A 27,485-nucleotide genomic window follows, 5' to 3' on the forward strand; every position below is an offset into this window, starting at 1 on the left:
AGCCATCATTAGGGTTTGATGACAGAAGATCAGGGAGAGGCTCACTCTCAGCTTCCTGATCCTCATCTGTTACCATTAACAGATTTACATCAGCCCTGTCGTGGAAGAGCTTAAGGCGGTTCACATGGATCACCCTCTTGGGGCTCCTGCTTGTGCCCAGGTCCACCAGGTAGGTGACCTGACTCTTCCTCTCTAGCACTGGGTAAGGGCCACTCCATTTGTCCTGAAGTGCCCTGGGAGCCACAGGCTCCAAAACCCAGACTTTCTGCCCTGGTTGAAATTCAACTAGTGCAGCCTTGTGGTCATACCAAAACTTCTGGAGCTGTTGGCTGGCCTCAAGGTTTTTACTTGCCTTTTCCATGTACTCTGCCATCCTTGAGCGAAGGCCAAGTACATAGTCCACTATGTCTTGTTTAGGCTCATGAAGAGGTCTCTCCCAGCCTTCTTTCACAAGAGCTAGTGGTCCCCTTACAGGGTGGCCAAACAGAAGTTCAAAGGGTGAGAATCCTACTCCCTTCTGAGGCACCTCTCTGTAAGCGAAAAGCAGACATGGCAAGAGGACATCCCATCTCCTTTTGAGTTTTTCTGGGAGCCCCATGATCATGCCCTTTAATGTCTTGTTGAATCTCTCAACAAGGCCATTAGTTTGTGGATGATAGGGTGTAGTGAATTTATAAGTCACTCCACACTCATTCCACTTGTGTTTCAGGTATGCTGACATGAAGTTGGTACCTCTGTCAGACACCACCTCCTTAGGGAAACCCACCCTGGTAAAGATACCAATGAGGGCCTTGGCTACTGCAGGGGCAGTAGTCGACCTAAGGGGAATAGCTTCAGGATACCTAGTAGCATGATCCACTACTACTAGGATGTACATATTTCCTGAGGCTGTGGGAGGTTCAAGTGGACCCACTATGTCCACACCCACTCTTTCAAAGGGGACCCCCACCACTGGAAGTGGAATGAGGGGGGCCTTTGGATGTCCACCTGTCTTACCACTGGCTTGACAGGTGGTACAGGAGACACAAAACTCCTTAACTTTCTGGGACATGTTGGGCCAGTAGAAGTGGTTGACTAACCTCTCCCACGTCTTGGTTTGTCCCAAATGCCCAGCAAGGGGAATATCATGGGCTAAGGTCAGAATAAACTCTCTGAACCCCTGAGGCACTACCACTCTCCTAGTGGCACCAGGTTTGGGATCTGTTGCCTCAGTGTACAGGAGTCCATCTTCCCAATAGACCCTATGTGTTCCAGTTTTCTTGCCATTGGACTCTTCAGCAGCTTGCTGCCTAAGGCCTTCAAGAGAGGGACAGGTTTCTTGTCCCTTACACAACTCTTCCCTTGAGGGTCCCCCTGGGCCCAAGAGCTCAACCTGATAAGGTTCCAGCTCCATAGGCTCAGTTCCCTCAGAGGGCAGAACTTCTTCCTGAGAAGAGAGGTTCTCTTTTTGGTGTTGTGTTGCAGTTGGTTTCCCAGCTGACTTTCCTTGTCTCTTGGTAGGCTGGGCCCTTTTTCCAGACTCCAGCTCTACTTTTTCACCCTGAGCCTTGCACTGTGCCCTTGTCTTGACACACACCAGTACAAGGATACCCAGCATGGATGCATGGGTTTTCAGTTCTACCTCAGCCCATGCTGAGGACTCCAGGTCATTTCCAAGCAAACAGTCTACTGGGATATTTGAGGAGACCACCACCTGTTTCAGGCCATTGACCCCTCCCCACTCTAAAGTTACCATAGCCATGGGATGTACTTTAGTCTGATGGTCAGCGTTGGTGACTGGATAAGTTTGTCCAGCCAGGTATTGACCAGGGGAAACCAGTTTCTCTGTCACCATGGTGACACTGGCACCTGTATCCCTCAGGCCTTCTACACTTGTCCCATTAATTAAGAGCTGCTGCCTGTATTTTTGCATGTTAGGGGGCCAGGCAGCCAGTGTGGCTAAATCCACCCCACCCTCAGAGACTAATGTAGCTTCAGTGTGACACCTGATTTGCTCTGGGCACACTGTTGATCCCACTTGGAGACTGGCCATTCCAGTTTTAGCTGGAGTGGAGTTAGAAGTGGTATTTTTCTGGGAACAGGCCTTGTCTCCAGTTTGGTGTCCAGGCTGATTACAGCTACGACACCAGGCCTTTTTGGGATCAAAGTTTTTACCCTTGTACCCAAAATTGTTTTGTGAAGAGGCTCTGGGCCCACCCTCCTGTGCAGGTTTTTGGGGGCCTGTTGAAGACTCTTTACTATTTTTGTTTTTGGTTGTCTCACCACCCTTCCCCTGGGGAGGTTTTGTGACCCCTTTCTTTTGGTCACCCCCTGTGGAAGTTTTGGACACCCTAGTCTTGACCCAATGGTCCGCCTTCTTTCCCAATTCTTGGGGAGAAATTGGTCCTAGGTCTACCAGATGCTGATGCAGTTTATCATTGAAACAATTACTTAATAGGTGTTCTTTCACAAATAAATTGTACAGCCCATCATAATTACTTACACCACTGCCTTGAATCCAACCATCTAGTGTTTTTACTGAGTAGTCTACAAAGTCAACCCAGGTCTGGCTCGAGGATTTTTGAGCCCCCCTGAATCTAATCCTATACTCCTCAGTGGAGAATCCAAAGCCCTCAATCAGGGTACCCTTCATAAGGTCATAAGATTCTGCATCTTTTCCAGAGAGTGTGAAGAGTCTATCCCTACACTTTCCTGTGAACATTTCCCAAAGGAGAGCACCCCAGTGAGATTTGTTCACCTTTCTGGTTACACAAGCCCTCTCAAAAGCTGTGAACCATTTGGTGATGTCATCACCATCTTCATATTTAGTTACAATCCCTTTAGGGATTTTCAACATGTCAGGAGAATCTCTGACCCTATTTAAGTTGCTGCCACCATTGATGGGTCCTAGGCCCATCTCTTGTCTTTCCCTTTCTATGGCTAGGATCTGTCTTTCCAAAGCCAATCTTTTGGCCATCCTGGCTAACTGGATGTCCTCTTCACTGGAGTTATCCTCCGTGATTTCAGAGAGGTTGGTCCCTCCTGTGAGGGGGCCAGCATCTCTGACTATTATGTTTGGAGTCAGGGCTTGAGAGGCCCTGTTCTCCCTAAATAGGACTGGTAGGGGGGAATTTTCCTCCAAGTCACTATCTTCATCCTCTGTGTTGCCATCCTCAGAGGGGTTGGCCTTTTCAATCTCTGCCAACAGCTCCTGGAGCTGTAGTTTGGAAGGTCTGGGGCCCATTGTTATTTTCTTTATTTTACAGAGTGACCTTAGCTCCCTCATCTTAAGATGGAGGTAAGGTGTGGTGTCGAGTTCCACCACATTCACATCTGTACTAGACATTATGCTTCTAAAAGTTGGAATACTTTTTAAGAATCTAAAAACTAGTTCTAGAATCTTATTCAAAGTTTTACCAAACTTTTAAACTCTAAAAGAAATGCTAAACAGGATCTAACACAAGGCCCTAGCAGGTCTTTTAAGAATTTTAGAAAAATAGTTCAAATTGCAAAAATCAATTTCTAATGACAATTTTTGGAATTTGTCGTGTGATCAGGTATTGGCTGAGTAGTCCAGCTAATGCAAAGTCTTGTACCCCACCGCTGATCCACCAATTTAGGAAGTTGGCTCTGTATGCACTATTTCAAAGTAAGGAATAGTATGCACAGAGTCCAAGGGTTCCCCTTAGAGGTAAGATAGTGGCAAAAAGAGATAATACTAATGCTCTATTTTGTGGTAGTGTGGTCGAGCAGTAGGCTTATCAAAGGAGTAGTGTTAAGCATTTGTTGTACATACACACAGGCAATAAATGAGGAACACACACTCAGAGACAAATCCAGCCAATAGGTTTTGTTATAGAAAAATATATTTTCTTAGTTTATTTTAAGAACCACAGGTTCAAATTCTACATGTAATATCTCATTTGAAAGGTATTGCAGGTAAGTACTTTAGGAACTTTGAATAATTACAGTAGCATATATACTTTTCACATAAAACACAAATAGCTGTTTTAAAAGTGGACACACTGCAATTTTCACAGTTCCTGGGGGAGGTAAGTTATTGTTAGTTTTAGCAGGTAAGTAAATCACTTACAAGTCTCAGGTTTGGGTCCAAGGTAGCCCACCGTTGGGGGTTCAGAGCAACCCCAAAGTTACCACACCAGCAGCTCAGGGTCGGTCAGGTGCAGAGTTCAAAGTGGTGCCCAAAACACATAGGCTTCAATGGAGAGAAGGGGGTGCCCCGGTTCCAGTCTGCCAGCAGGTAAGTACCCGCGTCTTCGGAGGGCAGACCAGGGGGGTTTTGTAGGGCACCGGGGGGGACACAAGTCCACACAGAAAGTACACCCTCAGCAGCGCGGGGGCGGCCGGGTGCAGTGTGCAAACACGTGCCGGTTTTTCAATGGTTTTCAATGAGAGACCAAGGGATCTTTTCAGCGGTGCAGGCAGGCAAGGGGGGGGGCTCCTCGGGGTAGCCACCACCTGGGCAAGGGGGAGGGCCTCCTGGGGGTCACTCCTGCACTGAAGTTCCGTTCCTTCAGGTGCTGGGGGCTGCGGGTGCAGGGTCTTTTCCAGCCGTCGGGATTTCAGAGTCAGGCAGTCGCGGTCAGGGGGAGCCTGGGGATTCCCTCTGCAGGCGTCGCTGTGGGGGCTCAGGGGGGACAACTTTGGTTACTCACGGTCTTGGAGTCGCCGGAGGGTCCTCCCTGAGGTGTTGGTTCTCCACCAGTCGAGTCGGGGTCGCCGGATGCAGTGTTGCAAGTCTCACGCTTCTTGCGGGGAGTTGCAGGGGTCTTTAAATCTGCTCCTTTGAAACAAAGTTGCAGTCTTTTTGGAGCAGGGCCGCTGTCCTCTGGAGTTTCTTGTCTTTCTTGAAGCAGGGCAGTCCTCTGAGGATTCAGAGGTCGCTGGTCCTTTGGAAAGCGTCGCTGGAGCAGGTTTCTTTGGAAGGCAGGAGACAGGCCGGTAGGACTGGGGCCAAAGCAGTTGGTGTCTTCTGTTCTTCTTCTGCAGGGGTTTTTCAGCTCAGCAGTCCTCTTCTTGTAGTTTCAGGAATCTAAATTCTTAGGTTCAGGGAAGCCCTTAAATACTAAATTTAAGGGCGTGTTTAGGTCTGGGGGGTTAATAGCCAATGGCTACTAGCCCTGAGGGTGGGTACACCCTCTTTGTGCCTCCTCCCAAGGGGAGGGGGTCACATTCCTATCCCTATTGGGGGAATCCTCCATCTGCAAGATGGAGGATTTCTAAAAGTTAGAGTCACTTCAGCTCAGGACACCTTAGGGGCTGTCCTGACTGGCCAGTGACTCCTCCTTGTTATTCTCATTATCCCCTCCGGCCTTGCCGCCAAAAGTGGGGCCGTGGCCGGAGGGGGCGGGCAACTCCACTAGCTGGAGTGCCCTGCGGTGCTGGAACAAAGGGGGTAAGCCTTTGAGGCTCACCGCCAGGTGTTACAGCTCCTGCCTGGGGGAGGTGATAGCATCTCCACCCAGTGCAGGCTTTGTTACTGGCCTCAGAGTGACAAAGGCACTCTCCCAATGGGGCCAGCAACATGTCTCGGTTGTGGCAGGCTGCTGGAACCAGTCAGCCTACACAGATAGTCGGTTAAGGTTTCAGGGGGCACCTCTAAGGTGCCCTCTGGGGTGTATTTCACAATAAAATGTACACTGGCATCAGTGTGCATTTATTGTGCTGAGAAGTTTGATACCAAACTTCCCAGTTTTCAATGTAGCCATTATGGTGCTGTGGAGTCCGTGTTTGACAGACTCCCAGACCATATACTCTTATGGCTACCCTGCACTTACAATGTCTAAGGTTTGGCTTAGACACTGTAGGGGCACAGTACTCATGTACTTGTGCCCTCACCTATGGTATAGTGCACCCTGCCTTAGGGCTGTAAGGCCTACTAGAGGGGTGACTTATCTATACTGCATAGGCAGTGTGAGGTTGGCATGGCACCCTGAGGGGAGTGCCATGTCGACTTACTCGTTTTGTTCTCACCAGCACACACAAGCTGGCAAGCAGTGTGTCTGTGCTGAGTGAGGGGTCCCCAGGGTGGCATAAGATATGCTGCAGCCCTTAGAGACCTTGCCTGGCATCAGGGCCCTTGGTACCAGGGGTACCAGTTACAAGGGACTTACCTGGATGCCAGGGTGTGCCAATTGTGGAATCAAAAGTACAGGTTAGGGAAAGAACACTGGTGCTGGGGCCTGGTTAGCAGGCCTCAGCACACTTTCAAATCAAAACATAGCATCAGCAAAGGCAAAAAGTCAGGGGGTAACCATGCCAAGGAGGCATTTCCTTACAATGACCATTCTGGCTGAAACCAGATCTTGGTCCCTCTTCAGACTGAGATCAAATTTGCCATGCCAACTTGTTTCTTCTTCTTGTCGGTAGGCTCCTGGATTCATGGCAGAAGAAGACTGTTTTTTCCCAAAACACGTGGCAAGTCCCGCCTTGAACTGGAATCTCCCATCTTGCCCACCTCAAAGTCCTTTCCTCCAGCAGCGGAATGAAGACAGTCTTCTGGAATTTTCAAAATGTCTGACCCCTGGAAAAGTAGGATCACACCATGTCAGAAATGTTTCTGCACTGGTGGAAACCACACTTGTAAAGTTATCATTTGAGTAAACTACATGATCGAGGCCTTCTGGCTCCTGACTTGTGCAATTATCTGTGAAATCATCGCAACTGTTGGAAAAACATAACTGGTCTCAGTGTTCCACACCTGAAGAAATGCATTCCTTGTTATATATAAGAGGTCCAGTCTACAACAGAACAATTCAGGAAGTTGGAATTCTAAACAGGAATGCTGACTTGTCCAGCATCTAGTTGAGTCCATCAATTTGTTCATGATCCTTATAGGAAGAGTAGTAAAAAAACGATGACTTTAAAATAGTTAAATCTTCCTCCTGGCCAGAGAGACTCTGAGAAAGTGTGGAACTTCTTGGGGGTCGGGGGGGAGAAGCCTTGCCTAGCTTACCAATATAGATAAGTTTCCTTTTGCCAACGTACTAGATTGTGTTGATTGAAAGTCTCCTAACCCTCATCTTTGGTTTTTAGTTTCTCTAGCCACCGTGTCCCGGAATGTCTCTTGAGTGGGTCCATAGAAGACGAAACTGGAGTTGTACATCCGCCAAAATGTTAAATATCTGCTCTTTGACAGATGACACCTCTTATTTCAGCTTGCAATGAATGGTCCAGTTTTAATTTCAAATTGTACCTGAAAGTAAGAACAAAGCCAGTCTCTTCATTTTTGTCCTAAAACACATTGTTGGGTAGTGTGCCAGTAGTAACCTATAAAAGGGTTATGTCTTTCAAGGAAATTGCAAATAGCTGAGAAATGTTCTATACCTTTTTAGGATCCCCACATCATTGGAGGTCTGCACCAACTATATATCTATGTACATTGGTGCGAGACAGGCCTTGACATCGACAAATTGAAATGGTTGAACATACCAGTGTGTGTATCTGGGTTTGGGGGGGGGGGGGCATTGCCACTGTTTTACCTTATATGTCGTTCGGCTTGCACTGATTTTTTTTTCTTCCCTCCACGGAGCTGATGTGAGAGATCAGAGGTGCGCTCCGGTGTCAAATGTGTACTGAAAATGCATTCCCTTTTAGAGAGGGTGACTATGGCCCTCTCCGGCTAGGTCAAGAGACTAGCACTGGTGACACCTTTATCTACGGTAGAGGACAGACTTTTAATTTAAAATCTTGGGGTCTACCATTTCAAGTTCCATTACTTCCACGAAGTCGGAGACCTGCATGTTGATTGCCTGAATAAGTGCATCTGGGATGGTGTTGCGGTGTTGATACTACCCCTCCATTCTGTGCCTAACTTTGCTAAGCATTCATTGAGCGGATGTGCTTGAGATGGTGAAGAATCAATATCTGACAGCTGAAAAGCTGTACTTCCTTTGCCTGGAGGGTTGAACTGCTTTACAGCCTACCAGAGGCCGTCTACTAGAAGAACCTTCGAGGGACAGCCCAGGCAGTCTGCTGACCAGCCTTGTAGATGAGAGGTACCTCCCAACCAGCTGCTGGGGGGAAGCTATATTAATTGGTCAGTCCCGTTCAACCATCAAAAAGAGTCTTTTTCCATCACATGCACTCTGTGTGCTTGCCTGTATTTGTCACTCCAGCAACCAGGTAACGTCTTGAGAAATCTTTACTTCAACCCTGGATGGAGGTGTCACCCTGATTCTAGAACCATTGGATTTCTCCTTTAGCCCTTAAAATTCAAGAAATATCGCTGATTAAAGTCATGGTCAGGGACTCCTTGTACCTCAGACAACAGAAAAATTATATGGGAAGCCCAAACATTGAGATACTGGTCAGACACACCTGCACCATAAGTTAGCCTTGGGTAACGATAGGGGTGAACTTTCTCTCTAACCAACCACAGTCCACACCAGCTAGGTCAGTGGCTACTCTGTCTATTGATGGCCTTGCCAGTTATTTGACTGGTGAGTTTACTGGACTTCTTTGAGACATCTTGGGTTTTGTGGCCAGTGCCCAGGGCATATACTGGAGTACATTCCATAGTATCATAGAAACCAAAACACCAAGGATTGTTACTTTTTCATTTGAAGAAAGGCAAGTTAAGACTTTGAAATTACAGACTCTAATTATTGTCCAAAACCTACTACAAGGACCTAGGTCAACATCAAGTGTTTCCCTATATGTTTACATAGGTTAGGGGTCAAAATATTAAACCAAATATGTAAATTTGTGCTCTGTATATGTAAGTAATTTTGTGGTATGGACACTGGACCAGAGGTTGTTAGTTACTTCTGATCTTCAGTGTGTATTTTTTAAAACAGTATATTTTCTTTACCTGAAAGTAAAGCCATTTCTTCAGAAAGATATAAACTGGCTAAACATTAAAACTGTTACCAGTAGTTTGATGTGTGTCAGCGTCAAGTACTAGAAGTGATCCAGTTACAGCTCTGTTGTGACCCTAGGAGACTACTGATAAACATTATTAATGGCTAACATTAGTTCCCTGAGACTGCCTTGGACTCTTGCACCTTGAGCCATTTGACTTCTAATTTGTGTTTTTATTTTACTTTCTGTGATACTTTCAGTAGTGAATTAAATTGAGAAGTGTAGTATATGCCTCTACTCCAACCATAAAAATAAGAACTGCAGTATTTAACCTTAATGAAATAGAGGTCAGAACAAAAATTACCTTGGGGCTTCAATGACCTGGGATTTCACAGACCAAGGAGCCCACAAGCTAGTAGTTTTAGCGTTATGGAGTATTGATATGTGGCTCTGCAGACCATAGAACCAAGGCTTCATTGTCAGGGAGGACAGCACGTTGCAGATTTTGATCTAATTCACATAATGCAGCCTCCTATTTTTGGTTTGCTCTGCAGTCCCAATTTGCCTGTAGTGTGTAACCCGTCCTCCTTTCATATTCTGCGGAGTCACAGTTTTACTGTGCTTCCTTGCAGCTTTCCCCCTCCTATAGAACATACTGGACGCACTTCATTAGAGGTATTGTATTTTTATATTTGCACAGTAATTCCTTTCTCTAACAAGACTATAAAGCTTTTGGATTTGATTCTGGTTCCAAGACTCCCTTTCAGGGGCCTGGTTGAAATGTTTGATGCTGTTTGTTCTGTATGGGGGGTGTTCGGAAATCTGACACACAGAGCTAAGCGTTAAGGTACTTATCCTTTTCAGGAGTAGTCTCAATCATAAATAGAAAACAGCATGGAGTGGATCATCAAAGTCTGCCTGGATGTATGCCCTACTGTTTCTACTCAGATTAGACACAGATTTAACCCCACTAAAGGCCTTGTTAATCACCCAGGGGAATACTTTACAGATTGTACTCAGGCGCGACAGTGGCTTAACAATGGAGAGGTTGTTTAACAACCAGAGTAATTCTATGTCATCCATGTCGGAGTTGTCTAACCTCAGTGGGGTGCAGCTGACAAATCAGGATATTTTGTATGGCATCTGCCCATGCGCGATGGAGACCTGGAGACCCATTTATGGTACCATGTTGTGCAATGTATAAATTATACCATAAAGGAAATCAGCAATCCCTTCAATGCATGTGTCGCTAAGATCCACCTAGAAGTGGCAGAAATGCAGCTAATGGGATCTACCAGGTGACCAAAAGTAGATGGCCCAAGACCCATACCCAAACAGGGAAGGTACCACAGAAAAATGCCCTTAACCTCACTGCCCAGTGTAGAAACAGCTCATAGAAGAAGCAGGATCTTCAGACAAATATGCAGCTGGGTCTGAGGTCATTCAAGATGGATAGTGGTGACCTGAGTCTGTGGCACAAAGGGTGGATTATATTATAAGAAGTGAGCAAATCCGGTAAAGCAGTGGATGTAAGCAGTCCCCATAGTACATGCAGAATGTATAGATATTCATCATTGCTGCAGGAGGTGCTAAACAGGTTGAGTGAAGAGAAACTGGCATAGTTTTTTGATAGTTAGGGGCAATTAATCATTGAATGGTCCAATGATTGTGTTGTGGTAAGGGCAAGTGCCTTGATGTATTGTGCCTGTAGGTCCTGTTGTATGTGCGGTTTACAAGTCAGAAATGGGTAACTGGTCGGAGCTTTGGAGGTAGACCACACTAGAACAAGCATTTCTGTGCATGTTGCCAACCGCACTGTCAAATAGGCTTTAGATGAAGGAGGCTGTGAATGTGGCTATCCCTGCATGCTTTTGGCTAGAGACCAGATGCCCACCTGAAGTGTGACTTGTCATTTTTGGCTAGTTAACTTACTGTCCAGAGAATTAAATGCTGTACTTCACCTGTGGTACAGTGAAGCTTGTACTGGTAATAACTGTACTGAGTGTGGAAAGAGATTTAAACTTCTGTGGTGCATACTACATCTGATATGCTTGTGGTGGGTGAAGCTTGGACTGCTGTTGCTGCCTGTCCTGTACCTTCTGTGTGGTTGAGGGAAAACTGTACTATGATGTAGTAGTTCTCTGTGTATTTTTCGAAACTTGAGAAAACGTTCGTAATAAAAATTATAGGCCCATTTTTTTTCCTTTTAAAAGGAGTATTTTTTTTGCACTAATGTACCCATGTGTAATCTTCAGTTTTGCTCTTAACCCAAAGAATTAATCACTTAATGGTTGCAGATGCTCTTCCCTGAACGTTATTTTCCTTTTCTTGTTATTACAGAAAGCAATAGACCTCGCTAACAAGGCAGCGCAAGAAGATAAAGCAAAAAATTACGAAGAAGCCCTACGTTTGTATCAACACGCAGTGCAGTATTTTCTACACGTGGTCAAATGTAAGCAATACTTCTACCATATTGTGTTTTTTTATTTTTATGGTACTGTTAAACTCCTGGGCTCGAACGCTAAAAATTGTTAAATGTTGTCCAAATATGAAGAGGCCACCAATTTCAGACAAAAGACAATTAAAAGCAATAACTGAACAGATAAAAAGGGAACCGTCTTCTTTCTTAAAAAAAACAAATAAGACCAGTCTTACACATCACAAGACATATATTCGCCTTTGTTAATATTTGTAGTCTGGGCAGATGAATTTCAGACTAACTTAAACAGCTTTCACTACTTAAAAGTTTAAACTTAAGCTTAAGTAGCTTTCACTACTCCACTTTCTCAGCCTTCTTTTTTTTTTTTTTTTTTTTTTTTTTTTTTTTTTTGCTCTCTCCTTTTGTCATCTAGCTTCCTCTCCTGTCAACCTCTAGCTTCACCCCTGGCCTCCTCTTGCTTTCCTTTCCTTTCCTTGCCTTGTCTCCTCCAGCACCCTAGCCCCTCCTTCCTGCACACTACTCCAACCCTCTAACATAATCTTATAAAGCACTAGCTATGAGTCATATGTGCACAGAGGATAAATATCATAGGCCACCTGTAGATCCCAAAATGATTTCATACAGTACTCTGACGTGACGTCTTCCAGTTTTAAGATTCACATAAGATCCCATGACCTGAAATCTTCTAGGGCCACAGATTGTGGTAGTTGAGTCCTGTACCATAATGGAGTTTCTTGTGTCATTTATCCCCTCCACCCAAGGGCTCTAAGGGAGTTCCGCCACACTTGGAGTACCGCCAGTGTTGGTGCTGGGAGTTGCTCCAATGGTGCATCCCCATTGCCATTCCAGTTTGGACCCAGCCATATGCAAATCAGTCTTGGACCTGTTCCCCATGGGAACAGTCCAGTCCGAACTGCCAGGCCAGGTCTTCCCTGGACCAGAAAGAAGAATCCTGGGACCAGTTTCAGGGTATCACCCCTCTTCAGCCAGGCTAGCTTGAATCTGGTGGCATAGTGAGCACGGGACCCATGTCTGGGCATACCCTTCCCACTTGGGGCAACAAATGCAAAAAGAACAGTTGATGGACAGAATGCAGAACAAATCAAACATTCACCCCCGGTCACAGATCTCGGTTTAATCCATCAGTTTTTTTGCTCACCGTGCCATTCCAGTTTGGACCCAGCCATATGCAAATCAGTCTTGACCCTGTTGGACCCAGCATATGGCTGGGTCCAAACTGGGATGGCATGGTGAGCAAAAGAACAATGGATTAAACCCAGATCTGTGACTGGGGCTGAGTGTTTGCATTGTTCAGCACTCCGCCCATCATCCTTTTGTGTTGCTAAAGTTGCCCTAAGTGGGAAGGGTATGCCCTGATGTGGGTCCCTTGCTCATTGTGCCACTGGATTCAAGCTAGCCTAAAGAGGCCTCACATGGAGACGGAGCACTGTCCTAGGAGGGGTTTGTATCAAGCCCTACATCAGTCCCTGTAGCCTTCAGGGTCTTTGCCACTTTCATGCTCCACTCGTACTTGACCAGAGGCCTCGGAGGCGGCAAAGTTTCTGCACAGAATCAAACCAGAATCTCAACCACTATCCTGTTAATACATCTCACCCAGATGACACTGAGGCTTACCACAAGGTGATCCAAGGAGTGGCCACCTTCCTTAAGGTGGATAAGCATTACCTCCATGAAATTCTTCATAGAAACACTGAGTCGGAAAGAACAGTCCAGTTTTTGCCCATGCTAAAACAACATCTAAAAGTCTGCCCCTGACACCTTTAAAGAGCCAGCCAAAGTCGGGTCGAAAAAGACAAGGCCTCTCCCAACGACCCAGTTTATATCAGAGGACATGTCCGACCCAACTCACTGGTAGTCCACACTGTCCGCAAGCAAGCTTCCACCCAAACCACTGGTGCCGCTCCCCCACCTAACAAGAAGAGCAAGAAGCTAGATGCTACAGACGAAAGATTAGTGGTAGAGGCAACTGCCCACCTGGGATAGCCAACGCTCCCACTATAACAGGCCCCAGGCAGATGAGATGCAGCAGATAATCAGACATTACGTGAAGACATTCTGAAAGAGGGGGAAGGAAATAGTGTCAGAAAGACTGTATCCAAAGCCACCATCAGCTACGCCCTAAATGCCATAGAAACAGCTTCACAGGGGATCAGCACGAGTGTCCTTGTTTTGACTGGCTCTGCATTTAGAGCTTTAAGCTGTAGGTACAATAGCAACTTATCAACCTTCCCGTCGATGGAGGACATCTCTTTTGAGCCACCATTTGACGAGATACTGGAGAAAATAAAGAAGGGCACCAGCATTGTCAAATTCATGTGTACCTCTCAGACCCATGCCTTGGTAGGCTCCTTTCGGATGCAGCAGACCAGAGGAGGTTCCAAGCTGCCTCCCCAGATCCTGCCTCCCTCACACCAGAGGCAATAACACTCTTAACACCTACAGGCAGCAAGAGCGTCCACGAGGAGTGCATACATAGACCAACAACAAGGGCAGGGTTAGAGCAGATCCAGCAAAGGAGCCTCTACCTCTAAACAGACTCGCCCTACCTCACCACTACCCTTTCCACATCAACCCCGCACCACCCCCAAACCCATTCACAAGGCACCCGTTGTGGGGAGACTACAACTTCTCAGAACCCCCTCCCCAACATCCCACTGTGCAGCCACACCCTCAACAAAGAATATGTCAACCTTCTACAAGAAGAGATAAAAGTGCTCCTTCAAAAAAGGGGCCCAAGACCTAGTGCCAGCCCACCATCGGGGCACAGTAGTTTAATCTACTTCCTCTTCCCCCAAGAAGGACAGCTCCCTCAGGCCGATTTTGGACCTCTGGCCCCTCAATAACTACATCCGCTTCGAACATTTTCATATGGTAACCCTGCAGGATGTCATCATTCTGGGTTAAACCTCAAGGATGCCTATTTCAATATCCCCTATGTTGGATCTGACCATCAGTTTTGCATGGTATCCTCCCACCCCCTGATTTTTGCCTTGACTACCCTTTTTTCTACCTGACACTTTTTTGTTGGTTTAAGGACTCTACACACTTTATTCCTGCTAACCATTTGTGATGTGCCTCTGCTCTACATCCCAAACATGGTGAAATTGGTATTCTTCTTACTGGTACATTTTATTTACTTATTTGTCCCTAATATGTGGTACAGCATGTACAGGGGGCTTGTAAGTTGAATACTACTAGTGGCTGCAGCACTCATTATGCCACCTTCTGAACTAGCACAGTAGAACATTTCTCAGACCTGGCATTGTAGTATGCATGCAGATTTAAAACTACCATTTCGACCTGGCAAAATAAACCTGTTATCCGATAAACTTAATTATCCCAGGCTTCAGACTGGATCTGAAATATTTTTTGTGAGCAGTACCGCTGCGTACCAGTAGGTGGTATCAATCGGCTCTGCGCCAGTCATTGGCATCGTCCACGCCGGAAGTGACATCCATAGCACCTATATAGGCACCACCTTGACTGACCTTTTTCGGCTTTGGTCAAGGCTTTTTGAGGTTTTTCTCTTGGTATTTCAGGATGTTATCCAAAAAGGTCGGCTTCAAGCCATGCAGTGCCTGTCATCGGCCGATGTTGGTGATGGACCCTCAACCTGTTTTCCTATGGCACCTCGAGCAGGACCATGACCCAAAGTCATGCACTGACTGCAACTCCATGAAACCCATGACTTTGAGGGAGCAGTCTCTCAAGCTGATGGCAGCTCGTCGTGCGACACCGCACCGATCGAGGTCCATGTTTGCTCAAGCCGGAGTGACCCCTGCCCAACTTAAGGAGTTCTATGATGTCAAGTGCCTCATATTCGGGTGGACGGACCTCTTCGGTGCTCCTTCAGGCCCTGCAGGGTAGGCAGGAGCCCCTTGTGGTCAGCACCAGCACCTCTGGCCACCACCTACCCACGCACCAGTCCGGATGCCAACGCCAGTGTCATCCCCATTTTGATCCCTGATTTGGATAGGGAGTCAATCGGGCAGCCCCTTCAGGAGGATCTTCTGTCACAGCAGCATGGGAGGATTCTCCAACCAAACCTGTCCAGTCTCTGTCTTCTTGCGTGGAGTTTGAGCAGCGACAATTAACAGCATTTTACCCGCCTTCCGAAGTCTGTGATGTTATCTTAGCAGCTAGACGTTCCTCCACCTAGACGGTATATGCCTGCCGTTGGAAAACATTTGTGGCTTGATGTTCTGACAGAAATGTCGATCCTCTTTCCACCCCCCCTTTCTCTGGTTCTTCTCTTCTTTCTGTATCTTGCCCAGCAGGGCTCTGCTCTGGGCACTCTTAAGGGTTGCCTTTCTGCTGTCTCTGCGTTTTTTAAGATTGCCTGATCAACCCTCTCTTTTCAGATCTCCTACTGTACATAGATTCTTGAAGGTTCATCTTTCTCCTCCCACCCCATTCTTTTTTTTTATCATGCATCAAATGGACTTGAATCTGGTTCTCATTTTCTTGATGTGCGCTCCCTTTGAGCCCCTTCTCAATTGTCCCCTTTGGTTGCTCACCATCAAAATGGCTTTCATTGTTGCTATAACATCTGCCTGACGAGTTAGTGAGCTACAGGCCTCATCATCTAAGCCACCCTATTTATCTATTCATTCTGACAAAGTGGTGCTTCGCATACGGGCCTTCTTTCTTCCAAATGTGGCCACGCCCTTTCATGAAAGTCAGTCCAACACCTTGCCTACTTTCTGTGCTCCACCTCACCCTTAGAGGGATGAGGCGCATCTCATCTTCTGAACCCCAAACGAGCATTGTCGTTCTTCCTTGACTGCACACAGGAATTCTGGGTGGACGATCAACTCCTTGTAGGGTATGTCAAAGCTAAAAAGGGTTGTGATGTGCAGAAAAGAACAATTTACAGATGCGTTGTGCTCTGCAATACAATCTGGTATGCACTGGCCAGGAAACAACCCCCAGAGGCCTTATGTGTTCATTCTACTAGATCCAAAGCTGCGACCATTGCGTTAGCACACAAAGTTCTGGTCCTGGATATCTGCCAGGCAGCAATGTGGCTTCCCTGCACACGTTTACTGAACATTATTGCCTGGACAGTCTGGTCAGTCGTGATTGACATTTTGCCTTTTCGGCCCTGCAGGACTTCCGCGTCTGAAAGTGCTCTGCAGGCAAACCTCCGGGGATAGTATTGCTTGGGTATCTATTCTGAAGTAAGATGAACAAGTTACTTATCTATGATAATGCCTTATCTGGTAGAGTTATAGCTAGTTTATTTCCTTACTGGCCCATCCATCCCCCTCAACAGATTTCTTGGGACTGGGCTGTATCTCTTTCAGGGCCCTAGTTTTCCACTCCAGTGGTCAGTGTTCTTTTACTTCATGGCTCTGCGCTTCTGGTGTGAAAGGAAAATAGGTGGCACCTACATAGGTAGTGCAGACATAATTTCCAGCGCCGATAACTCCTGCAATGCGCACAGAGTCAATTGACACTACCTGTTGGCACACAGGGGTACTGCTCACAAAAAATCTTCCAGATCCAGTCTGACGCCTGGCACAATTCTTAGGTAAATAGCTAAATATAGTCTCTACAAGTTAAAGCGTTAGCAAAGGTAAGTAACTTGTTTGCCAGGTCTAAACCTCCTTTTTAATACTGATAGGTCACCCCTAGGGGAGACTTTAAAGGCTCATAGGACAAAGTGTATGATACTTAAAAAGTAGGGCCTGTTATCTTAAATTATACATTTCAGTCACAATTCTGAAAATGCAACCTTTCAAAAGTTAGCATTTTCTTGTCCTCGTCATTTGATGTCTGCAGCCTATTTCCTGGGTCACGTGACTAGGTGTAGTTGGTAGTTTGTGGCCTTTGTGTATTCTTCCAAGACAATCTATAGAGGGTCTGGGTGTTGACAGGTGGGTCACCACTCTTGCACTTCAGAGGACTTTCCTCAGCTCACACACAAATGACTTCACACTAGTCTATTGTTCCTGCAAACAGACTGAGACCAGTACAGGGAGACAGAAAATTCCTGACACTCAGTAGGGGGGAAGGCTCCAGACGTTTCTTCCACTTCCTCCGGTGCTTTAAATGGGCCGGTAATGTCCGGTATTGAGTACCGGCACTTTTTTATGTTGAGAGGGAGAGTACCGGCACATCTCAAGAAACATGTAATACTTTTATTTGGAGAGTACCAGCACTTCTCGGAAACAAGCAGGTACTCTGGCACAGAGTACATGCACTTAAATTTTTCGATTTCAAGCACTGACTTCTTCCACTTCACAGTGGGCACCAGGTAAAAAAGGAGACCCTCAGAACCACTCTTCAGGGCGCTTATGGACCTGTGGATGCTACAGAAGAAGGATGGTCCTACTGCCAAAGGGCTGCCCTTCTGTCTGATAGGAAGACTGGACCTGCACCCTTCATCCCAGGCTGAAGTGACTCCAGGGATCAGCTGATTGACCTTTTCTGAGCAACAGCGACTTAACAAGCACCAGACATCTCCCTGCAGCTGACCTGATGCACTGAACCTGCCTAAGCCCTTCTGGCCTCTGCTGGTGTGAGTTCTTGATCCCCAAGAGGTGCCTCCCAGGGCCTTGACCCTTGGTGTTGCATCAGTTGAACTCCTCCTGGAAGAAAAGGAAATCCTGAAGTTTTGGGCTCCTTACAACAGTGAGCCCAACTCTTCAGACCAGCAACGCAAAATCTGCACTTCACGTTGCAGCTTTGAAAGTCCATGGTGACTGCCAAAGCAAAGCTCCAGCAATAACCGTACGTATCACCCAACAGGATGTTACGGTGTTGACCATCTGCAGTGCTCTCCTGCTTCTCGTGGCCTCCGCGCACGCGACTCTTCTTGCTAGACTTTAGAAGATAACTTTTTCATCCAGGCTACCCTGATCCTGTAGCTGATCCACAGTCCATCACTGTCAGCCTGAACTTGTCACTTTAACTAAATCACGCACAACCAGATAACTGCGAGTGGGCTTTGTACTTTTAAGAACATGCTTATCTTAAATCTTTGAAATTGCATTTCTCCTGTTCTACTGATGTTATCCAGTTTCTTACACCCATCCATCCCATTCACCGGTGTTACCTCTGCTTCGCGGTAAGTAGCCACCCTTATCAATTCGAAGTACTTCCCTTCAGGCTCGCCACTGCTCCTAGGGGTCCCGATAAAGTGTCTAGCATTGGTAGCTGCACACCTAAGGAGGAAGGACATCTACATTTTCCTCTACCTCGAAGATCAGCTGGTGTGCAGGCAAGCAACAATGGCTAGGCCACACTCATGCTTCCATCTCCCTCCTCCACTGCCTCTGATTTACAGTAAATGCCCCCAAATCCTACCTCAACAATCCCATGGAGCTCCAAGATTTCTATCCTCAACCAGACTTTATAGCTGAAAGGAGGTCCCTTCACACCCTAGATGTCAAACGGGCTCTCATATACTTATTGATTGGACCAAGCCCTTCAGCAAGGCTGACCAATTGTTTGTAGTCTTTGCAAAACCCCACAACAGCCAGCCTATTTCTAAATCCGGCATCTAGACTTGCTATCACAAAGCCAAAAAGAGAAATGCCTGTTACCCCGAGGGCACACTGTACACGCAAAAAAGCAGCAACCATGACCTTTCTCAGCAATATCCTGCTAGATGACATATAGGACAGCCACTTGTTCAACTTCATACACATTCTCACTGCTCAAAATAGTCTAATGAGTCAGCTGGCAATGTGCATGGACACGAAGGGTGAGTCAATGTATCCTGTGAGTTGCAAGCCTTTCTTTGGTGAAAGGCAACTTGCAAAAGTCTGAGCCCAACACTAAATGGCAGGAGTATGCATAGCATGTGTATCTAGTGCATGCTGCAAACAGATGCATACAGAGTAACTAACGTTTGCCTTACTTAGTCATTGTGTAAGGGCGATTGCAGCGTGTAGAAGTATGTGTGTATTTAAAAGCTCAAAATAAAAATAGTGAAGAAAATGTAAAAAAAAGTTATTGCTGCCTTCTGCTCTTTGAGCAACTGGAGCTATCAAATTGGTACCTTCAGCATTGCTTCCTTAGTTGGAGCTTTGGCAAATATAATAGTTGGATGAATGCTTTCTAAACTTTAAACTTTTAAAGAGGGTTGACTTCTTTTGAGCATTGGAGTGTTGTAATAATATTACTGTTCTCTGTAGTGACTGATGCTCAAAGTAAACTATTCAGTCTAAACCCACGAGGGTTGAAAAGCCTAACATATTCACAGAAAAATATCTGTGAAAATCATTGTTGTCCTTTTATGTTTGTTGTTGAGCAATTCTAATTATCTTTCATGTGTATGTGTTCTTGTTTTCCTTCTTTAGATGAAGCACAAGGTGATAAAGCAAAACACAGTATCAGGAGCAAATGTACAGAATACCTGGATAGAGCCGAAAAACTTAAAGAATACCTGAAAAAACAAGACAAGAACCAATCAAAGCCAATAAAAGAAGGACCACCAGCTTCAACAGAAGATAAAGGGTTTGTATCCTCTATGGAATAGGAGAATTTTCCATGGCCCTTACATCTTTGCCCTGTTTTTAGTTGTGTGGTGCAGTTGATGAGCCATAGCTTGATGCACCACCGCCTCTCCATTGGGACACAAGAGTGACCTGTCAAGAGAATGGGCAGAGACAATGTGAGCTGAAGTAGGCACAGAGGGAGAATGTGATCTGAAGGAGGCTAAGTGAGAGAATGTGTCAAGGGAGGTACAGAAGGAGAAGGAAAATGTGAGAAAAGGAATATCAGAGAGAGTGAGGGGGGAGTGCTTAGTTTGTCTGGCTCATGTATTCGTCAATAAGGTTTCAATGTTTTGAGACATGATTGGTTGATGAAAAGCTTGTATTTCAATGTGGATCCAGTGAGTATGGGACATATGGACATCTACGCAGCGGGCCCGGCTGAAGACTATGCACAGCTGGGATTGGATGTACTGGCAATTAGGTGCAGCCCTATCGGCAGGTCAGGCAGTGTGGCCAACCACACCTGTACACAACCAGACGCAGTGCTAACCAGCGTTGGCCACATGGATGGAATAGAGAAGGGCCAGGCACTCAGGCCATGGGTGTTTGGTGTAAAAAGACTGCACAGGAAGTGGGCTCAAGAAGTGTGTGTGCGTCTTGCTTTGGTGGTACATAGATAAAGACAGACAGAACAATGCAGTGGAAATAAGCAGGATGGAATAAAATACAGAAAGAATGGATTGAAGAGTTATTTGAAAGTGAATTTTATAAGAGTAATTGGTATTACGGGCTGGCCCTGCAAGAAAACTTGCAATAGTTTTTTTTGTGTGAATTTGTCACAGGTCTTAAAAGAGCAGTTGGGAGAAGAGGGCAGAGTAAAGTGGTGGGCCCAAAACAAAGGAGTGAGAACTAGCAAAAATACAAAAACAAAAGAGCTTATAAACAAATACATGAAACAGAAAAATTCTGGCACAAATCGGAACACAGTAACAGATTGTGAGGCCAGTTGCATGCCACAACTGCACTATTAATACTTCAGCCAGAATTCTTAGTTCAACGTGCCAGCTGACCACAGCTCTTGGGTTAGTGTGGGTCATGGTCATCCTTTACCTGCACATCGCTAGGAGTAGGATCTTTGAGAGAAGGTGGCTTGGCTACAATGAGTGCAGCTGGGCTCATCTTGGTGGGTGGGGTGAGCTGTGCGTGTTTTTAAGGTGGTTCACCTGTGAGATGTTGGGGAATTAGTACACTGCCAGAATATTGCAAATGGCTAAGACATAATAGTAATAAACATCTTGGAAACTGACAGCGCACTTTCTAAAAATGGTGGTTGTGCATGTAATTAATTCTACAGCATACTACAAATAGTGACTTTTAGGTTTTGTTTTAAAATTTTGCAGTGGAAACCAAAGGCATAATGTAGATTTTGATGGATGGGTTACTCTGTTGCTAACATGATGAATATTGCAACCAATGTATTATGCATGTATTACATCCAATGGCACTAGTAACATGGCGGACAGAAGATCTGTCACTTTTGCAATGGAGTAAACCATCCGCCGAGCTCTAAATCAGGCCCTTGGCTTCACTTTAACTGTTTACTTTTCCAGTGAATTTTTGAGTTTTTAAAAATAAGCCATAGCTTATTTTTAACTGTTTAATCCCTTCACCACCCCTCAGGTGCTGAGCCTTTTTTTGGTTATTTGGGGCAGTTCGCGCTTAGGCCCTCATAACGTTTTGTCCACATAAGCTACCCACGCCAAATTGGCGTCCTTTTTTTTCCAACATACCAGGGATTCTAGAGGTACACAGAGTTTGTCGGTTCCCCTGGAGGAGACCAAGAAATTAGCCAAAATACAGCAAAAATTTTGTTTAAAAAAAAAAAACATGGGAAAAAGGGCAGCAGAAGAAAGCTTGTGTTTTTTCCCTGAAAATTGCATCAACAAAAGGTTTGTGGTGCTAAAATCATCATCTTCCCAGCTTTCAGGAACAGCCAGACTTGAATCAGAAAACCACATTTTTCAACACAATTTGGCATTTTACTGGGACATACCCCATTTTTACTATTGTTTGTGCTTTCAGCCTCCTTCCAGTTAGTGACAGAAATGAGTCTGAAACCTATGCTGGATCCCAGACAGCTCAGCATTTCTGAAAAGGAGACAAAATGCTGAATTCAGCAAGGGGTATTGTGTGTAGATCATTTAATGTTTTCCTACAGAAAGTAACCGCTAAAATAAAATAAAAAATTGGAATCGAGATGACACGGCATTTCTGTCCACGTTTTCTTCTATAACTTTGTCCAGCTATGGCAGATTTTATAAAGCAATATTCCATTATGTCTGCTGGACTCTTCTGGTTGCGGGGATATATAGGATGTGTAGGTGAAAAATAGGTATCAAGGAACCTTTGTATTTCCAAAATGGGCGCAAGATAAGGTGTTGAGAAGCAGTGCTCATTTGCACGTCTCTGAATTCCAGTGTCCCATACTAGCATGTGAATTACATGGCATTTCTCAAGTAGATGTCTTTTTTTTTTTTTTACATACTGTCTCACATTTGGAAGGAAAACATATAGAGAAAGACAAGGGGCAATAACACTTGATCTTCTATTCTGTGTTTCCCCCCAAGTCTCCAGCTAAAAATTGTACCTCACTTGTAATGCCCACAACAGGAAACACATAATGGACACATTACATTTTTACATTGAAATCTGACATGTTTTTTGGAAAGTGCCTAGCTGTGGATTATGGCACCTAGGGAAACCTACCAAACCTGTGCATTCTTTAAAAACTAGACACCTAGGGGAATCCAGGATAGGGTGACTTGTGGGGATCTCACCAGGTTCTGTTTCCCAAAATCCTTTGCAAACCTCAACATTTGGCAAAAAAACACTTTTTTCTCACTTTTCAGTGACAGGCAGTTCTGGAATCTGAGAGGAACCACAAATTTTGTTCCACCCAGCACTCGCCCAAGTCTCCCGACATAAATGGTACCTCACTTATGGGGCTAGGCCTAGTGCCCGCAACAGGAAATGCCCCAAAACACAACATGGACGCATCACATTTTCCCAAAGAAAACTGACCTGTTTTTTGGAAAGTGCCTAGCTGTGGATTTTGGCCTCTAGCTCAGCCGGCACCTAGGCAAACCAAGCAAACCTACACATATTTGAAAACTAGACACCTAGGGGAAATCTGAGTGGAATGGCTTGTGGGGTTCTCACCAGCTTCTGTTACTCAGAATCCTTTGTTAACCTCAAAGCTTGACAAAAAAAACGTTTTCCTCACATTTTGCTGCTGCAAAGTTCTGGAATCTGAGAGGAGCCACAAACTTCCTTGCACCCAGCATTCCGCCCACGTCTCCTGATTAAAAAATTGTGCATCATTTGTGTGGGTAGGGCTAGAGCTTGCGACAGGAAATGCCCAAAAGCACTACGTGAACACATCAAAATGATCAAATACAAAACTACATGTTTTTGCCGGCTGGGGGGCACCTGAGTTTTTGGTCCTGGACTCAGCAGCAATCTAGGGAAACCGACCAAAACCCAGACATTTCTGAAAACTAGAAACTCGAGGGAGTCCAGAGAGGTGTGACTTGCATGGATCCCCCAGTATTTTCCTCCGCAAACCTCAAATTTAGATACAAATAACTTTTTCTCCACATTTCTGTGTGGGATCAATGCACCAGCACGAATTTCCTACCACCCAATGTTACCTCAGTTTCCCGATAAAAATGATACCTTACTTTTGTAGATGGGCCAAGTACCTGTGACAGGGAAGAGCCAAAAACATGACGAAATTGAGGGGGAACCAAAGTGGGTCCAAAAGGGCGGTTTTAAAAAATAGTGTTTTTAGGCTGACAAGTGGGGCAGAAACTTTATCCGTGTAGATGCGACAATGCTGGGTGGTAGGAATTTTGTGGATTCCTGCAGATTCCCGTAAGGTTCCATCACAAAAATGTGGGAAAATTGTGGGATTTCAAGCAAAGTTGGAGGTTTTCTGGGCATTGTGGTTAAGAAAATGGTGTTTGGTGCATGTGAAGCACACCACCCTGGACTCACCCGGATATTTAGGTTTCAGATCTGTCTAGGTCTCGTAGATTTTTCTACATGGCAGCGTACCCAAGTCCAAAAAGTGCAGCCCTCTCCATTCCAAGTGGGACAATTTCAAGAGTTAGACAAGCTCTTGTGGCCCAAATGTAAAACCAAAACCCAAAGCAATCAAATGTCCTCTTGTTTGCTATTTTGATAAGATGTTTTAGTGTGTTGGGGGGGGGGGGAATAGCTGAAAGACTGTTACCCCCTTCAGTTGGGATGAGGGCATAACCATGCCCATAGTGGTTGGTATCCACCACCCCACTATTGCTGTTATTTTTATTTATTTTTTGTTTTAATTCCCTGGCATCTAGTAGGCTTTCTGTCTCCTTCGCTCCCTCCCCTCCCCCCTACTACTCCTAGGAGTGGATTCGGGGTAATTGCCCCATCTGCCCACCAGTAGGCAGAACAACTTTGCCCCCATTCATTTGTGGTGAGGGTATGACCATACCCACAACCTTTTTTTTGTTTTTGTTTTTAAATAACTCTTGCCTGGTGTCTAGTGGGCTTTCTGCCCCCCTTGGAGGTGGATGGGCCTTACAAAAATAGGGCGATCTGCCCTCAAGAAATGGCTAACAGGAGCAGAACGGCCTGATTAAAATAGGCTGATCTGGCCTAAAATAAATGTGCCCCCCAGGGGAGGGACCCCTTTCTAAGGTGTCACTCGCTCCCCTTGCGTGAAATTTATGGGGGGAAAAAATCCCTGGTGTCTAGTGGTTTCTGCACCCTTTGGTCGAGAGAGAGACCCGCTCGTCCAGAGCACCCGAGGGGTTAAATAAATACGGACATATTATCCAAAGTTAAGCAAACACTCCATCTAAGGAGTTAGAAGATGAATTATGCTACCCATGTTGTGGTAGAAGAACGTTTTAATGTTTGTTTAAAACATGCCCTTGCTGCAAAAGCCTTCAGTGCATGAGAAAAACCAATATCAAACCCTTTCTATAAAGAAAGTAAAATATAACACCAAAAGATGAACGCTGTGGAGTTTTGGCTATAAACAAGAAAAGTTAAATCTCTGCAAAGTTCATATGAGAATGGATTGGGGTACAAAAATGGGAAATGAAAAGTAGGAAACCAACATGGAAGAGCTTTGCATTTTTGTAGACAGTTAGCTTATGCTAATATCTGTTTGTGGTTCATGAAGTCACAGGAAGCTTAGATGGATATATCACCTCAGTTGCCCTTTGTCACATGTGGTTGGCATTTGTACTTTAAACCAGAATATATCTGCACATATCTCAACAGAGCGTACACCAAAATGTAACAAATTTCAAGGCTCATCTGGTACGCCACATGGCTGTAGATACAAGAGTGAAAAATCGATCATAGTTGACTGACAAATTAGAATAGGTTGGCTTGATAAACTTTTTATTGTAGCATAAGGAATAACCCTGAAGTTAATTTTCAAGGGTTGAGGTACAGATCCTATAGTTAAGTCATCTTCGGCGACTTTAGGGTAGATCTAGTTTCCTTTTTATTGGTGATGTGTAAATTGAAAAGGTTCTTTGTGTACTTGCCAGTGTCTGACCATTAGTCACAAAGTTTAGATAAAATCAAGCCATGTATATTGCAGGGTGCCAAAAAAGAAGAAAGAAGCATGTAGCAATTTCTTTTGTTGAGACCCCATTCAGAACCTTTTCAGCATCCTCAATTCAGACATTAGACCATGCCTGGGCTCAGTTTTCCCCTGAACCAGACCAATGTCTTGTTCATTAATGTGTTTCTGGGTTCATTGGTTTTCACTTTTTGTCCTGTTTTTTTTTTTTTTTTAAGGCCCTACATTTTTAATTGTAGAACAGTGAGTGGCATGTGCTTGCACAATTTCAAGAATTGTGCTTTGTTGATGATTGTAATGTAGGAATGCAAATTTCCGGTGTCATTGCATTCAACAGCTGAGTGCAAGATGTGACACTCAGTGGGGCCTTTCTCTTTTTATGTTAACCTGACTTGGATCTAAACAATGAATTGACCTTTGAAGGAAGGAACTCTCAAGTTGGTAATTAACCAAACAATTGTAAATTAAGCAGTAGTAATTTCTCTTTGATACATGACGTTGTGGGGCACAGACTCCATAATACTTGTTGTGTAAATCATATTATAACTTGTGTCCCTGTTTAATTAGAAATGAAAGTGATGGAGAAGGAGAGTCTGGTGACCCTGAAAAGAAGAAATTAAAGAATCAACTTCAAGGTAGCCACCTTTCATTTTTCTTTCCAGGCAAAACAACTGATTTTTTTTGTGCATCTATGTACTACATTCATGTGTATTAAAGGTGTCGGTTTTGTGTTTACATTGGCAAGCCAGCTTTGAATGTGGGCTGGTGTGTTACGGGTTGGTGTGATTTCTAAAGTGACCACCGAGCTGTATTTCTGAAACTTTGATGCAAGTATTTAACTAATCAGACTGACAGTGTGAAAAATAACAGCATTAATTATTTACAGTGTTGTTGATGTCTTTTAGTTAGGAATGAAGAAAGTGAACTGCCATTTGCTTTATTGATTTGTTCATTAAATAGCATTTGTGGGTACTGTATAGAGTACACACTAAACATTTTTTAGGCAGAGTAGCTATAACGGGAAATCAACAAAACAATCACTATCCGAATTCTGATTAGAGAGGAGCATTATGGTGCTAAATCAGCACTAAACCCCTATGTCTTGGCCAGCAAGCATTTCATTCATCCAGAGCCTATCTGGGTACCATATCATGCTCAATCTGCATCTCTGTACATCATTATCTAGCAAAGACATTTCCAACAAGCAGCTGTTCAGGAATACCCACCAGGAGGCCATGAGACCCTGTTGAAAGCTTTCTCCGAGACTAGCATGATCATACCAACTGAGCTCTCCGCAGCAGAGGCAGCCTTGAGGGTGGTTATAGCTGTATTGAGGTGTAAGGTTGTATCGCGTTACAGAATAAAGCCATGCTGTTTTGAATCTACCAACCCTGTGATGACAGCTGATAACCAGTTGGCCAGAATAAGTGTACTGATCTTCGAGTTGGCATTGATTAGAGAAATTGGACGATAGGAGCCACAAAAAGTAGGGTCTTTCCCTTTTTTTGGAGGGGGGGGATGACCGTATTGGTCTCACCCCAGGACCTGGGAACCTGACCAGACGCATTGAAGGAATTAAACACATCCCAAAGAACCAAGGCCAGAATGTGCAAAAGGGAAGCATAAAATTCCAAATGGATCTGGTCTGGACTTAGAAGCCTTACCTTTGGCTAGAGAACTAATGGCAGCTTCAATCTCAGAAAGAGTTAAGGGTGCTTCTAGATTAGCCTGGTGGACGTGACTCAACTTGTGATGGAAGTACCGCCCAACAAATTGATAAACAGCCTCGGGCATAGGTCCTGATAAAACTGCTGAAGACTTCCCTAATACCAGCAAAATCTACAACAGGCTCACCTTTTTCATTCCTAATCTGCTGGATTGTTTTGAGGCTGGAACTGTCTTTCACTCTGAAGGAGAGCAACCACCCCATCTCTTCACTGTTCGAAACTTAACATTTACCTGCCACAACACCTTTTGACTGCCTGATCCCATATTCACTTCCTTAGAGAGGCCTGAAGAAGGATCGAATCTGATGTGGAATGGTTGATCAAAGGCCTATCCATAACAGTTACACTGCATCCCAAATTGGTCTCTAAAATATTAAATGTTTGACTTCCTCAATCTCCTG

General features: G+C 45.0%; 1 protein-coding gene across 1 annotated transcript in view; it reads left to right on the forward strand.

Annotated features, from left to right (window-relative positions):
• Positions 1-27,485, forward strand: part of VPS4B (vacuolar protein sorting 4 homolog B) — a 242,685-nt gene that overhangs the window by 10,632 nt on the left and 204,568 nt on the right. The window contains exons 2-4 of the mRNA XM_069219440.1: positions 11,143-11,254; positions 19,573-19,729; positions 25,925-25,992. Coding sequence (XP_069075541.1) covers positions 11,143-11,254; positions 19,573-19,729; positions 25,925-25,992 — 337 coding nt within the window. The remainder of the gene's footprint in view (positions 1-11,142; positions 11,255-19,572; positions 19,730-25,924; positions 25,993-27,485) is intronic.

Source organism: Pleurodeles waltl, chromosome 2_2 (genome assembly GCF_031143425.1).
Source record: "Pleurodeles waltl isolate 20211129_DDA chromosome 2_2, aPleWal1.hap1.20221129, whole genome shotgun sequence".
Lineage (NCBI taxonomy): Eukaryota > Metazoa > Chordata > Amphibia > Caudata > Salamandridae > Pleurodeles > Pleurodeles waltl.